This window comes from Lampetra planeri, chromosome 60, assembly GCF_965212315.1.
Source record: "Lampetra planeri chromosome 60, kcLamPlan1.2.h2, whole genome shotgun sequence".
Taxonomy (NCBI): Eukaryota; Metazoa; Chordata; class Hyperoartia; order Petromyzontiformes; family Petromyzontidae; genus Lampetra; species Lampetra planeri.
The window spans coordinates 4,626,836-4,640,176 of NC_136166.1; the positions used below are offsets into that span (position 1 = coordinate 4,626,836).

A 13,341-nucleotide genomic window follows, 5' to 3' on the forward strand; every position below is an offset into this window, starting at 1 on the left:
CCGTTTAAATCTAATTGAACAAAAATATAATATTCAAAAATTAGCAATTGTGCTCGTCTCTCCCGATTTGCATGACAGCCGGTCACCGTCTCGGTTTCACGGAGGAGCAAAATGTCAACAACAACGTCTCTCCATCTGCTGCGTTAAAGGGCATCGGCTGCCATAGTTGTCGTTATACCTGTGCCTGGTGCTGCTCCTGCTGCTGCCTCTGCTGCTGTAGCACCGACTCGTTCTTACGCTGCAGAGACTCGCACTCGCTCCGCGCCGCATCCAACGCTCGCTTCATTTCCTGCAGGTTCAGCGAGTCAGCTGTGCCGGATGCCAGGGACTGCTGCTCACGTACACGCACAGAACACAAAGATCCGGTTGCCGAACGAATACATAAGGACGTGCTCGTTACACACAAAGTGCTTACCACAAATGAACCACAATACTTTGCTGATCTTGTCAAGGAACGTAAACCGTCATGCAAACTCCGGTCATCCTCCAGTCTGCCCGGCACGCCCTGACGCACTTCACAGCCGATTATTGAAACTGGTGCTTGCGAAGAAAGCTTCTCCTCCGCGTCTGTACCTGCAGCTCCAGGTTGTTTTTCTGGAGGTTGCTCGCCAGCTGGGAGTACTGCTCGGCGAGTTGCCCCTTTTTCACGGCTTCCTCGGACAGGTGGAAGCGAGCGTTCTCCGAGCTCTGGTGACACACGAGGGGTCGTGCGTGGAGGTGATAACATTGAAAAGCACAGCCACTGGCACCTCAATAAGTCTCTAATCCCACATTTCCACGACCAATTCTAAAGCTGTCCAGAGTTGTCACGACGCTGCTGCTGTAATAGTGGTCTGGAATTGTAATCCAGAGGTTGCCGGTCCAATCTCCCTGCAGGGCAGTTGAAACGATGTTGCTAATTTCTTTAATCCCTCCACTTATGTCCACGCAGTCGTGTAAATGGCTCCGCAACAGTGAGTCGATCGGCAGATCGTGTTTGGCGGTGCTATATGAGCAGTGGACAGGGCTAACCTATGTCGTGGGTGGGGCCACCTGAGTAGTGGGTGGGGCTACTAGAATAGTGGGTGGGGCCACCTGAGTAGTGGGTGGGGCCATCTGAGTAGTAGGGGGAGGGGTGCTACCTGAGTAGTGGGGGGAGGGGTACTACCTGAGTAGTGGCCTATGAACAGCAGGCGGAGCCAATGTCAGACAGAACAGGGGTGGGCGTGGTTATGTAAAAGTAGGCGGGGTTGATGGAGGGAGGTGTGGCCAGCACCCCCCCACGCGTGCCGATTGAGCCTCCCACAGACATTGCGGTATAACTTTAAACCGGCCCCTTGTGTGGCCTCTTACCCGGACGTCATCCTGCAGACGGGCGAGCTCGTTGGTGAGCGCCCCGAAGGTCCCCATCACCAGCTTCATGGCCCTCTCCATGGACGACTTCACCTGCAACCCAAATCCCCGTGGAACTTAGTGGATGAGTTAACTCGTCCACGGATTCCTCAGTAACTGAGGGTTCGTGACTCAGTGCCCTTAACACTCAATAAACTTGAAGCTTGTGTATAAGCAGCTATAACTTCTAAGGATATATGCATGCACATGCACACGTGCACGCGCAAGGTAAATGTAAAGATCGTTTTAGCTTTGCAGACTGTCAGGAAAGTGCTGATAGCGAACACCAAATAAAACCGGCGTGGCACACGGAAAGGGCGGAGAGGGTGGTGTGGCCTCTTTTGAGGCCGAGTTGACCTAGAGGAGGGGCCCAAGGCCGTTAGCAATGGCCAGGAATCAAACTCAGTTGGGCGGGTTCTTAGCACCGTGTGCTAACCACTGTACGGGCTGGACAGAAGAAACGAGAAACAATGCAAAGGAGGGCAGTGAAAACGAGACAACACGAATCGATTGTTGATTTGAATCACAATCCCCGAATCGTGACATTTCATTCAAACGACAGAGAGACGGTGGGCGTAGCATGGTTGGCATAGGCCCTGATGTAAGGGTCTAAATGGGGTAACGCCGCTATTCCATTTTCCCCCACCCATCCGACTTTTAGCCCAAACACCTGGGCCCCTCCTCTGCCTGGGCCCCTCCGCTGCCTGGGCCTGGTGCAGTTGCACCGCCTGCACACGACTCGATAGCTGCTCCACTTGGGGCGGTGGGCGAGTGGTGATGCGTTTTGGTGCTGTGCGTGCGAGTGGACGCACGGGATGCTCCTCACCTCCAGCAGTCCCCGCAGGTGCAAGCGCACCGTGTCGGACGTCCCTCCCGGGATCTTCAGGTCGAGGTTGTCGACGTCGTTCTGCGGGCGGGGCGACGCGGACACGTCAACTCCCGCTCTAGAGGCGGTTATTCCCGATTCCACGACGCGATAATCTCTGTATCTCAAATCACGTGACTTATGTATGGCCACTCCCACTCTGAATCCCATACCTGTCAACCACCTAATCAGTACCTACCTCATTACAGACCAATTCAGACCTTATTGGTCACCCCGTGCCCCTTATAAATCTCAACGTTCATTCTACAAAGTCCCATCACAAGGGAGAAACACAAACAAATAGACAAAAAAATGTTTGCCCGTATTGAAACGGCTGTACAAGAATACGGGTAAACCATATGGGTTGATAACTACGGAATCCCTCCCCACTCTGCCCCACCGCCGCCCGCTGAGAAACAGACTCTGCTCCTCCACGCAGCTCGCTTCTGCTCGCTCCTTCTCTACTCTTGATGTGGTGGAAATTTCCGGGGATATAACTAACAGGGCGAGCTTGCATGGTGTGTCTGCGAGCGCATATTACTCGCAGTGCGGAGGTCACCCCGGCGCGGCAGTGGAAACGACGGTGCCAGTTTTTCAAATCCACCCCCTCCCTACCCCGACCCCACCCAGCAATAAAAATTGGTTCACCGCAGTTAGTTGACTGGCAGGTCACGCGGGGTGGTGGGGGTAAAGTGTGGGCGCGTCCACCTCTTCGCGGACGTTTGTTCAGTGTGGAAGAGTAGACCGAATACCGCCTGGAGAAGCTTTCTGCCGCTCCCACTATTGGGCTCTCTTGATCCCCCCTTTAGCGGAAGCCATTCGGGCCAGCAGCGACCCTTCCGCCAGAGGTGACACGAGTAAGAAATCCCAGGGCTGCCCCTTTACCCTTTGGAAATGGCTATCAGACCGAGCTATGAACCCGTGATGTGACCAGCACGGTGAAGCATGGTCACACAGCAGCCGTGGCACCGTCGTCATGTTATCACGAGCGTTCGTAAATATCCAGCTGCTCTCTGCGTTATTCAAAAGAGCAAATGCCGGTTGTGTTGAATGCGCCGCCCGTGTGTCGTGCATACAGGGTGACCCAAAAACCAGGACACATAGGGTTATTATATATATATCACATCGGGTTATTTAATGTATTTTAACAAATGTTCAAACTGACTTCCATTAACATGAATGCATCCACGAATTATTATTTGAAATAAATTTAGAGGTGTTTAAACAAATATTATAGCCGTGTAAATCTTTGAACATTCATCAATTAAGTTTTGTTGTCTCAATTCGCTCGAGGTTCTTGGTCGAGTTTTGTCAACGACAGATTTGAGGTAACTCGAACGGGAAGAAGAAAATAAATACGAATAATGACAATTGAAAAAATATAACCTGAAAAAATAAAACATATTTTAACACCAGTGTTCAACTAAATTAAATAGTCCTGTGTGTCCTGCCTTTTGGGCCACCTTGTAGATCAAGAGTGTGGTGAATGTGTTTCGTTATGGGCCCGCATCCTGATTCCTTGTGAGCGCTCATGCACAGACATCGGACTCAATTACCTTTATCGCTGGGCTGTCCAGGGATTTCAGCCTAGAAAGCAGAAATGTTGCTGCAGTTAGTGATCTCAGTTGAGTGTTAACTCGGGACACCAAGTTGATATTGTTGAACTGCGTGAGAACTCGAGAGACGAGGAAAGAGTCTCTTTTGCAAGAGCGACTTGGATCAGGGTAATAACACCTCCACAGTTGGCTACATACAGTGCGAAAGAAGTTCAACATACATAGCAATGATAATTTTTTTGTAAAACTTGCCAGTAGGGGGCGATGATTGCTACACACAACCTCAATTGAGTAATCGGCGATGGAGTTTTAAAATTTGGCAAATACAGATCCTGACGCTGGCACACGATGGCTTACTCTTGCGAATATCGTCACGGGGTCATAACGTCAAATGTGAGTGAAGCAGATGACGCGTAGTATTATTACGGTTCATACCACACATAGTAGCAATAATCAGGGTGGTCGCTGGATTCCAACCACGAACCTCTGCAAAGCGCGACGAACTCGCTAACATTGGGACACGTCACCGGTAATGACCAACATCACAATCAGCTCAGCCTCACGCCAGCATACACAACGCAACATACTAATAAACATGCTTCCACAAACAGGGTGGTGAATAGGAGGGAGAGGCCTTTGGGCTTCTTAGCTTATGGATAGAAGGCCAAATTAGAGGGGTTTTTATTTTACTTATGTAGTGTCATAGATGATGTCACTATAGTGTAGCGACAGTACCGAGTGAGTGGTCCTCTATGTGCGGAGCCTCTCCCTGGCACCTGAGTGAGTATACCAGGGAAAAGGTCTGGTGAGGTCATGACAGTCTGGGTGAACCCAAGGGGGCACGTGACCGGATGAGGTGGTAACGAGGACCAGGGAGGAGGCGAGAGGAACACGTGGTGTGGATCCTGAGTTGTCGAGAAGGATCTGGAAAAGTGGAGTGGCCAAGGGGGGGGCCTGGCCACGCCGCAGCGGATAAAAGCCGAGTCCCGACGGGGATTGTGGTTGTTCATTTCTGGGAAGAAATCCTCCGTCTTCGTGGGTCCTCGGTCTCTGGTCACCCCTCCAAGTGTATATAGTTACTCGTGGTGGTCACCACCCTTAGTCGTTATCCAGTTAAGTAAAGAGTTACCTGTTGGAGATAGTGAATAAACGTGTTGTCTCCAAGATCAAATGTGCGCCTCAATTGAACCCACTACACTTACAAATTTGCAATGTGTTCAAATAATTCTGTAAGGTCGGTGCCAGTAGACTGCCCTTAGCCTCGAGGCTGAATGTAGGAATCACGCTGCCGCCTTGCCGAGCCAGCGGCGTGCCACGTCACGGCGGTAAGGGCTGCCATGGGGGACCTGGCCAGTGCCAGCGAGCCGCCACCCTTCCCAATGGTGGTGGAAACGCGGCATCGATGAGTTCTCATCGAACCCCAGTGCGCTTGCCAGTGAGCGTATGGCTATTGGGGGGCGGCATCTCGTGTGTAAGCCCTGCTATACAGCGAGAGCGTGTGGGTCTTTGTCTTTTGGAGGAGGCTCATGAAGGACGCTACTCGTCGAATGGAGGCAGTTGCCCATCCAGCAACAATGGAGGTCAGAGGAGCGACGCTCACAAAGAGCGGAGTGCCGGGCGGTTAACATACAGCAAGTTGGCAGAGTCGGGAGCAAAGGCGATGCATCTGCCGGTTGTCTCAATCAGTCAACCCGTTCCACCTGGGTTTATCCAATCATCTCCTGCCAAACAGCGATCCTTGGACACTTCACACGACCTCAAAGTGCACCTAGCCTGGCAAATGATTTGAGGCGACGTCATCGTCACTTTGTGGTGAATGACGGCTGTTGTTGTTGTTTGTGTGTGTCTGTTTGGTGATGGCGGAGTGGGGAGTGGTAATGTAGCGGTTAGCGCGCTGTGCTATGAACCCGGCGACCTGGGTTCGATTCCCGCTCACAGCCAACACCAGTGGCGATTATCTGAACCGGTCCTGGGCCTCCCCTAGGTCGACTCAGCCTCAAATGAGTGCCTGGTGCAGTGTGTAAACATCGTCACTGGAGAGACAAAGGCGGTCGGGCGTGGTGCTGGCCACCCACCCCCTCGTGTACCGTCCCGGCCTTCATAGGTGCTCACTAATAGCACTTGCCCCTACAGTCTGTTAAGGCTATATGGGGGATCTTTGTCTTTGGTGATGGCAGAGAGGGGGTGGTGGGGGGGGCAGCACCTGGTACGCAGGCCCTGCACGTTGGTCTCCAGGCAGGTGTAGAGTTCGCTCGACGTCCCGCGCAGCTCTCCCAGCAGATCGCTCACCGGCTGCAGCTCCTGGCTGAGAAGCGCGTCGTGCTGCCGCGACAGCTGCACACAGCGTGAAACACCGAGGTAAAGATCCTCCGCGTGGCTCTTTTAGGCCCTGATGGGGCAAGTGCCGTGAGCGGGCACCTAGGGAGGCCGGCACGGCGCACGGGGCGAATGCTGCGAGCGGAATGGGCCGGCGTGGCAAACGAAACTCCACATACGAGAATATGGCCAAGATGATGAAAACTAAACCAAAACGAATTTGCCGCGCAATGTTTTTCATTCACCCCAATAGTTTTGCAGACTTTGCTTTTGCCGAATAAATGGGCTGTTGGGAGTGATTTTCAAAAACTGAATTCACTCATCAAAAGCAACGCAACAACGTGCCTCAAGAAGCAGGAGATGGAGCAGTGAAATCATCTCGTGCGCAGAGGCTGGATGGATCGTTACATCGCGATACTGGGAGATGGTGATGGCTTCGCTGACAATGATGATAATAATACAACGCTTACTTTTTACAAATCGTGGTTGCTGAGTGCGGGCCCAAAGCAACAAGCGAAAAGCGGCAAACAGCGCTGTTAACGTTGTTATAGATACGAGTCGATACGTTGCGTGAATCGAGCAAGGTTATCACCTGAAGACTGTCGCTTGTGTTGCGATCGAAACGTCGTGATCTATTAATTTTCTATCTACGTGACTTTACCGAAAGAATCAAAGAGTATGATATCATAAGGGCTCGGGGTAAATAGACAGTGATGGGAGGAGGGAATTCCAGTGGAGCGGTGCGAGGAGAAAAGCAGAAAGGGAAGCGATGTGACCTGCAGTGTGGTGAGTGGGTGGTGAGTGCGTGAGTGAGTGCATGGGTGGGCGAGTGGTTTGGTGAGTAGTTGGGTGGATCGATTAGTGAGCGAGTGAGTGGGTGGGTATGTTGTCGTGAGCTGAAGTGTGGTAGTGGTGGTGACTGAAGTGTGGATGAGATGAAACGGTAGACTGAATTCCTGTGGAAGTTCACAGGAACAGCAATCACAGGAACAGCAAGTAGCGATGTAACTGTGATGAGGAGGCAAACATATTACAAGAATTAACTAAATAATTGCTTAGTATTTTACCAGGTAAGCCCCACTAAAGCTGTAGAGCTCTTTTTAAGGAGCGACCTGGCCATCATAAATGAGAGAAACTCAATGAAGTGGCTTATCACGTGGATAATTATAGCAGCCAAATACTCTGAATGGGGGGGATAATAGGTGGGGGGGGGGTGGTCATACAATGTGAACTCGTCGCCATGGTCATGGTGCACCCACCGTTTTCGGGCTGGGGGGCGCGGGGGACACGAGGAACTGGTGCTGGGGTGGTGGAGCGACCGGAGGAGGCGACACGAGGGGGGACACGGAGTGCTGCTCGTGGGGCGTGGGGGTGGCCGGGGAGGGCAGGCGCATGGCGGGTCGCGGCGGCTCCGTGTGCGTCACCTCCACCTTGCTCGCCCGGCCTCTCATCTGCACACAAAGATCCAAGGCCGTAGCCATGGAGTCAACATTGGGGGGGACCACATCTTCCAGGGTGTCTGGGGGTCCCAACCCAGAAAAATAGAAAAATTTGAAAACTCATTTCCTGCATAAAATATTTTTAAAAATTCCTAACGCGTGGGATGGACTTTTTATTTATTTTGTACAATAATGTATAATAGTGTATTGTATTACATTCCTCTGTTTTTACTTTTTTACTATTTCTTGTTTCATTGTATGTAATGGCAGAGATTAGGGATTAATAAAGTACAACCATAACCAAAATCATATAAAAATAAATCTATGCATTGATTTATATGAAGACAAGTCCAGATATTGTGGCCAAGGTTTAGCAAATTGTTGTTTTATTATTTTTATAGCAATATATTGGGGGGGCATTTTGAGCATTTTTTAATATTGGGGGGGATGTGCACCCCCCAATATTTATTATAATTACGGCCTTGCAAAGATCACGCCGATAGCCTTAACGGATTGTCAGGGCGAGCACTGTTAGAGTAACGCCCATGGAGGCTGGCACGGCACGCGAGGAGGTGGGTGGACAACTAGACGCCCGGCCGCCTTTGTCTCCCTCGTGGCGATGTTTACGACACCGCACCAGGTACTGTACTCATTTGAGGCTGAGTCAACATAGGGGAGGCCCAGGACCGGTTCAGATCATCCTCAGTGGTGTGGGTGACCGCAAGTGGGAATCGAACTCGGCTCGCCAGGTTCCGTGCGCAGTGGACTAGCCGTTACACTACCACATTTGCGCGCGCACACACACACATGGGTACACATGGCACGTGTGTTTAAATAAAGATCTCCAATGTTAGCCTACACAATCTGTTGTGTGTCCAGCACCGTGCCCTGCCCGGGAGGGGCACAGGTGGTGCATCGGCTAGTCATCTCAGTCAGTCGACCCTTGACACCTGGGTCTGTCCCGTGACCTCCTGCCAGCGGGCGTTCGACACTTCACGTGGCCTCAACATGTACATAGCCTGGCACAAGCGCAGTGGTGACATCACCGCCACTTAGTGGTGAAAGGCGGTTATTGTTGTTGTTGTTCTTGTGCCCTGCCACATTTGTCTCCCCAGGGCTGCTGTTTGCAGACTGCACCAGACACTAATTTACATGCCCATGAATGGCTGAGATAGCCACCACTGACATTAGCTGTGGCCCGGAATCGAACTCTGGGAACCGGAGTTCGTAGCACATTGCACGATTCACACAAATAAATTGTCAAAAAAAAGAGCCAAAAAAACTGCGCTATTAAAACAGTTTAAAATGTTGGAACCGGAAAGTTTAAACGAGTATTTATACAGGAAACTCGTCGATAAATTAACCGAGAGATTACCGTAGAATGTCTTCAAGACAATTAAAAAACTAATTTGATGCAGTTGCGGTCAGGGATATAAACGTTGAATGCTGCCTAAGTGTAACGCAGGCCCGCTATCGTTGCATGTTCGATGGATATAAATTTATAATGAATGTTTCATATATTAAAACCACTTGGCCCATGAGCAAAATAATTTATGAGCCCATTAAGAATTGCAAGAATTAATTTGTATGCGTGGCAGAAGGCGTTCCGACAATTTTATGGGTCGGGTTTACCACAAGAAGTACGAGATACAACTTGACTCATACTCTTTGGTTCTTTCGGTAAAGTCACGTCGGCATAAAATAAAATGAATCACGACGTTTCGATCGCAACACAAGCGGTCGTCCTCAGGCGGAAAAAAAATATCAAATCCAGCAGTTCCACTGCTGGATTATTTATTTTATTTTCAACCTAAGTGACTTTACTGAAAGAACCAAAGAGTATGGATTACTGCAGTCACGAAAGCTTCAAATCAAAACTTGACTCATCTAAATCAACTCAAACCTCCCGTAAGTCACGTTACTTCTAACCCCGTGCAGGTGGAACAGATGGAGCCCACATGTTGCTGTGCCACCTTCTCCTGGCCAGCCACGGTACGGAGGCCTCCTCGACGCCCCCAGGAAGGGGCGTTCCACGACTATTTGTTATCCACGAAATGCTTGTTCGACAGAGGCAGGCTTCAGGCCAAACGAAGACTCGGCTCAAAACTCTTCGAAGCTGTGATCCGTGCCAATTTGTACGCCCACATCGCCATTAAAGCTAATTGGCAAGGCAGCAGAAGCCACACATTTCGTGAGAAGTTGACAATGAAAGATGTATGGTTTTAGTTTCATTTAAAAGAAAGCCATGAATCGGGCCAGACCTGAAGCGTGTTGAGTCAGCAGACCCTGCAGCGTCATAGACGAGGGGACAATTTGATATACTGGTAGGAACCTCCTGGTTACACCAGCCCACTGGGGATTATTGTGTTCGTCCGTCGTGCAGGGAGGGGCTGGGTGGGGAGGGAGGGGCTGGGTGGGGAGGGTGGGGAGGGGCTGGGTGGGGAGGGTGGATGGGGAGGGGCTGGGTGGGGATGGTGGGGAGGCGCTAGGTGGGGAGGGTGGGGAGGGGCTGGGTGGGGAGGGTGGGGCTGGGTGGGGAGGGTGGGGCTGGGTGGGGAGGGGCTGTTCACCCCGTGGTGCCCATATAAAACTCAACGTTTAAACTACTCACGACGGCTTGTGCCCGCCCACAGTCGGCCATATTTGCGGAATACACCACGCCGCCGTTGACCCTGGCCATTGACCGAGCAACCCAACTTTCCTACCAGCTCTCTCCGCAGGAATGTGTTTATTTTCACGTATATCCCATCACGACCTTCTGGGAGTGTACACTTTCACAGCGGCATTCACCGCAAGACGAGCAAAACTCTGGACCCATTTTGACGCACGGTGTCTCATTAGCAGCCAGGCTTGCTTGTGAACGAGTGAGTGCAAGTGAACTGCTCGTCTTGCAACATTCTACAGCAATACACAACTCGAATTGATCGTGAGCGGTGGGCGGATGTGACACAGTCAATTATTTTAAACTAACTTTCAACATCGTTAAACGCTGAGCAGAAAAGCGTAACGATGCAGGCCTGCTCTCGTGTGTCGTGCATGCCCCCCCGCTCTGCCCCCCCCCCCCGCTCTGTACGAGGGAGGGACGCTCTGACGCTCGTTCATTTGTCAGCCCCCCGCCCAAAACGACCGCAGGCGGATCGTCTGTCGCCTGCTCGGAGCAGGCGGTTTGCACCTCGCCAGATCGGGCGGTGCAGCACAAAGGTCGGGCAAGGCAAAGCGACTGGCACGGCATAATCGAGGGAAGTCACGCGAGGAGGGCACCGTCATGAACGTGGCCCGGGACGTCAGAACCTTCCAGTCGCGTGCGTGTGGCCGGAGGCCAAATCCCACATCTCCACCCACTAACCCCATTTACCATCTCCACCCACAAACCCCACCCTGTCAACATCTCCACCCACTAATCCCATCCACCATCTCCACCCACAAACCCCACCCTGTCAACATCTCCGCCCACTAATCCCACCCTGTCACCATCTCCACCCACTAATCCCATCCACCATCTGCACACACTAATCCCATTCACCATCTCCACCCACTAATCCCACCCTGTCACCATCTCCACCCACTAATCCCATTCACAATCTCTACCCACTAACCCCACCCTGCCATCATCTCAACAGTCACAACCCACGAACCTCACCCACCATTTCCACCCACTAACACTCACCCACCCTCCACCGTCCTGACCCACTAACACTCAGCCGCCCTCCACACAATAGCCTCACCATGCCACCATCTCAACCATCACCACTCACTTAACCTTGCCCATCACCTCCGCCATTGCCTACCATCCCCAATCACTAACCTCATCCACCACCTCTACCATCTCCACCCACTAACCCAACCTCATCTACTCCACCATCCCCACCCACTCACCCAACCTCACCTCACCGCCATCTCCACCCACTAACCTCACCACCCCACCACCAACTCAGACCTCGCCGCCTTCCCACGATAAGCCAGTGGGGGCCCCTCGACCACACAGCCACAACAACACCCCCGCCCCCTCATATGCTAGCCACAACCCTCTCCTCCTCCTCCTGCCAGAGCCACCAGGTTGAGCTCGTCACACCCGTTGGACCGGGCTGGGCTGCTCGCCCTGCTGCTGGTGCTGTGAGGTCACCGGTGCGTCAACCCCCGGGGCTAGGGCGCGCCTTCGCACACGCCGATTCACACCAGTGGAGATTCGTCTTGGTGGGGGGGGTAGGGATGCTGTGTCGAAAACTTCTGCGCTTTATTCCACGGAGCACTCTTTTGCAAGCGAGCAATCGCCTCGACATTTGACCGATAAAAACGGCAGCTTTTAAAACCCTCCTAAGGAGTTTGAGGTCCTCATGCCGTGACGTCCGTGCTCCCTATCTGTCTGTCATCCGCGCTTTGTCAAAGACGTTTCGGAGCGCGGGCTTTGTCGGCCCTTGGCACAAAAGATTTGGAACGCTCTGAAGAGCCGCGCCTGGCCACCGAGTTTTTCCCAATCACGAACTAAAAACTCACCGATTTTCTCAGCTATGTTGGGTGCACTGGAGATGGGTTTTCCCCATCCTCTGTATACATTTTACTGTACGGCACGCTTTGAAGCCCCTGCTGCGACTTCTAAAAATGTAAAATAAAATAAAAAGTAAAAATGTTGCGCGCTCGTTACGTGGAAGTTTAATATACATTTACACCGTCGTCATCATAAGCCATAGCCAATCTACTGCTGGATGGAAGGCCACCTCAGCCCCTCTCTCGACCCTGCGCTGTGATAAAGCACCCGATACCTGCTCACGAACAGATTTCATTGCTCCATCTCCCCGGCGGGCATTCTTCCGGACGAGCTTCTGGCCAGGACGCATCCTGCCCGAGCTTCGCTCACTCCTCTCGACAGTTTGAATCGTCAACCGCCATATGAATTTTATGGCGGTACCCCGGGGAACCGCACAATTTCCGCGATGCAGTCATTTTTAGTCTGTTGATGGTCGGCGATGCGGCAATCGACTCATCTCGACGAGCTGTACACGATGCACCACCACGGTGCGTGCGAGCGTTCAGGGTTTCGGCGCGATCGTCTTCGCTGCGTTTTGACATTGCGGAGTAGCACTGAGTTCGTATTGATTGGTACCCCAATCGCGGACTTAAGTACACCCTTGGACAAAAATATTGTCCCAGAAATAAAATATTTCATTGCCTCGGCCATTTTTTATTATTTGGTACCCTGGGGTACCGCCATAAGGATCATTTATTCTCGTACGTGCATGAGCCTATTTCTGTACCTCAGTGAAATTCGAAGAATGCGTCTCAAACATGCTTCCTTGTGCACTATTCGGTAATAAAAAAAACAGTACCGAGTTTATTTATTTATTGCGTCGAAGGTGTGCTGGAGTCAAGGTCAGCCCGTGAAAGTGGCGCTAAGACTCTCAAATAAAAGATAATAAAAAACTCTTCAATAGCAACAACAGCAGCCATTCGCCACCAAGTGGCAGCAATTCCACCACAGCGCGTGTGCCAGGCGAGGTGCACTTTGAGGCGGTGGAGCGAATGGCACGCCATCGGAAAGTTGCAAATTAAAATCCTGATTGAGGGGTTGACTCATTACCCCTCCGCTGTCGATACAATTATTACCAATTTGTGGGGAAGTCAACAGTGGTTGCCTTGTGGATCGGCTCGCCCCGGCCACGGGAATGTGAAATATCCATTACCGGCTCAGGGCTGTAAACACGAGATGAGCGCCACATCGATGCTCATTCGGACACGAAACGACTTTGACTTTCTTTATTAAGTATCGAGGGCTCGCTGCTGGTCAGTCACAACACAA

At 51.7% G+C, this 13,341-nt stretch overlaps 1 protein-coding gene across 2 annotated transcripts in view; it reads right to left on the reverse strand.

Annotated features, from left to right (window-relative positions):
- Nucleotides 1–13,341, reverse strand: part of LOC144736251 (uncharacterized) — a 45,912-nt gene that overhangs the window by 9,399 nt on the left and 23,172 nt on the right. For both annotated transcript variants that reach the window (XM_078618873.1, XM_078618872.1), the window contains exons 7-13: nucleotides 7,368–7,559; nucleotides 5,996–6,126; nucleotides 3,793–3,823; nucleotides 2,198–2,278; nucleotides 1,333–1,425; nucleotides 574–687; nucleotides 179–331 (exon numbers count right to left, since the gene is read on the reverse strand). In XM_078618873.1, coding sequence (XP_078474999.1) covers nucleotides 179–331; nucleotides 574–687; nucleotides 1,333–1,425; nucleotides 2,198–2,278; nucleotides 3,793–3,823; nucleotides 5,996–6,126; nucleotides 7,368–7,559 — 795 coding nt within the window. The remainder of the gene's footprint in view (nucleotides 1–178; nucleotides 332–573; nucleotides 688–1,332; nucleotides 1,426–2,197; nucleotides 2,279–3,792; nucleotides 3,824–5,995; nucleotides 6,127–7,367; nucleotides 7,560–13,341) is intronic.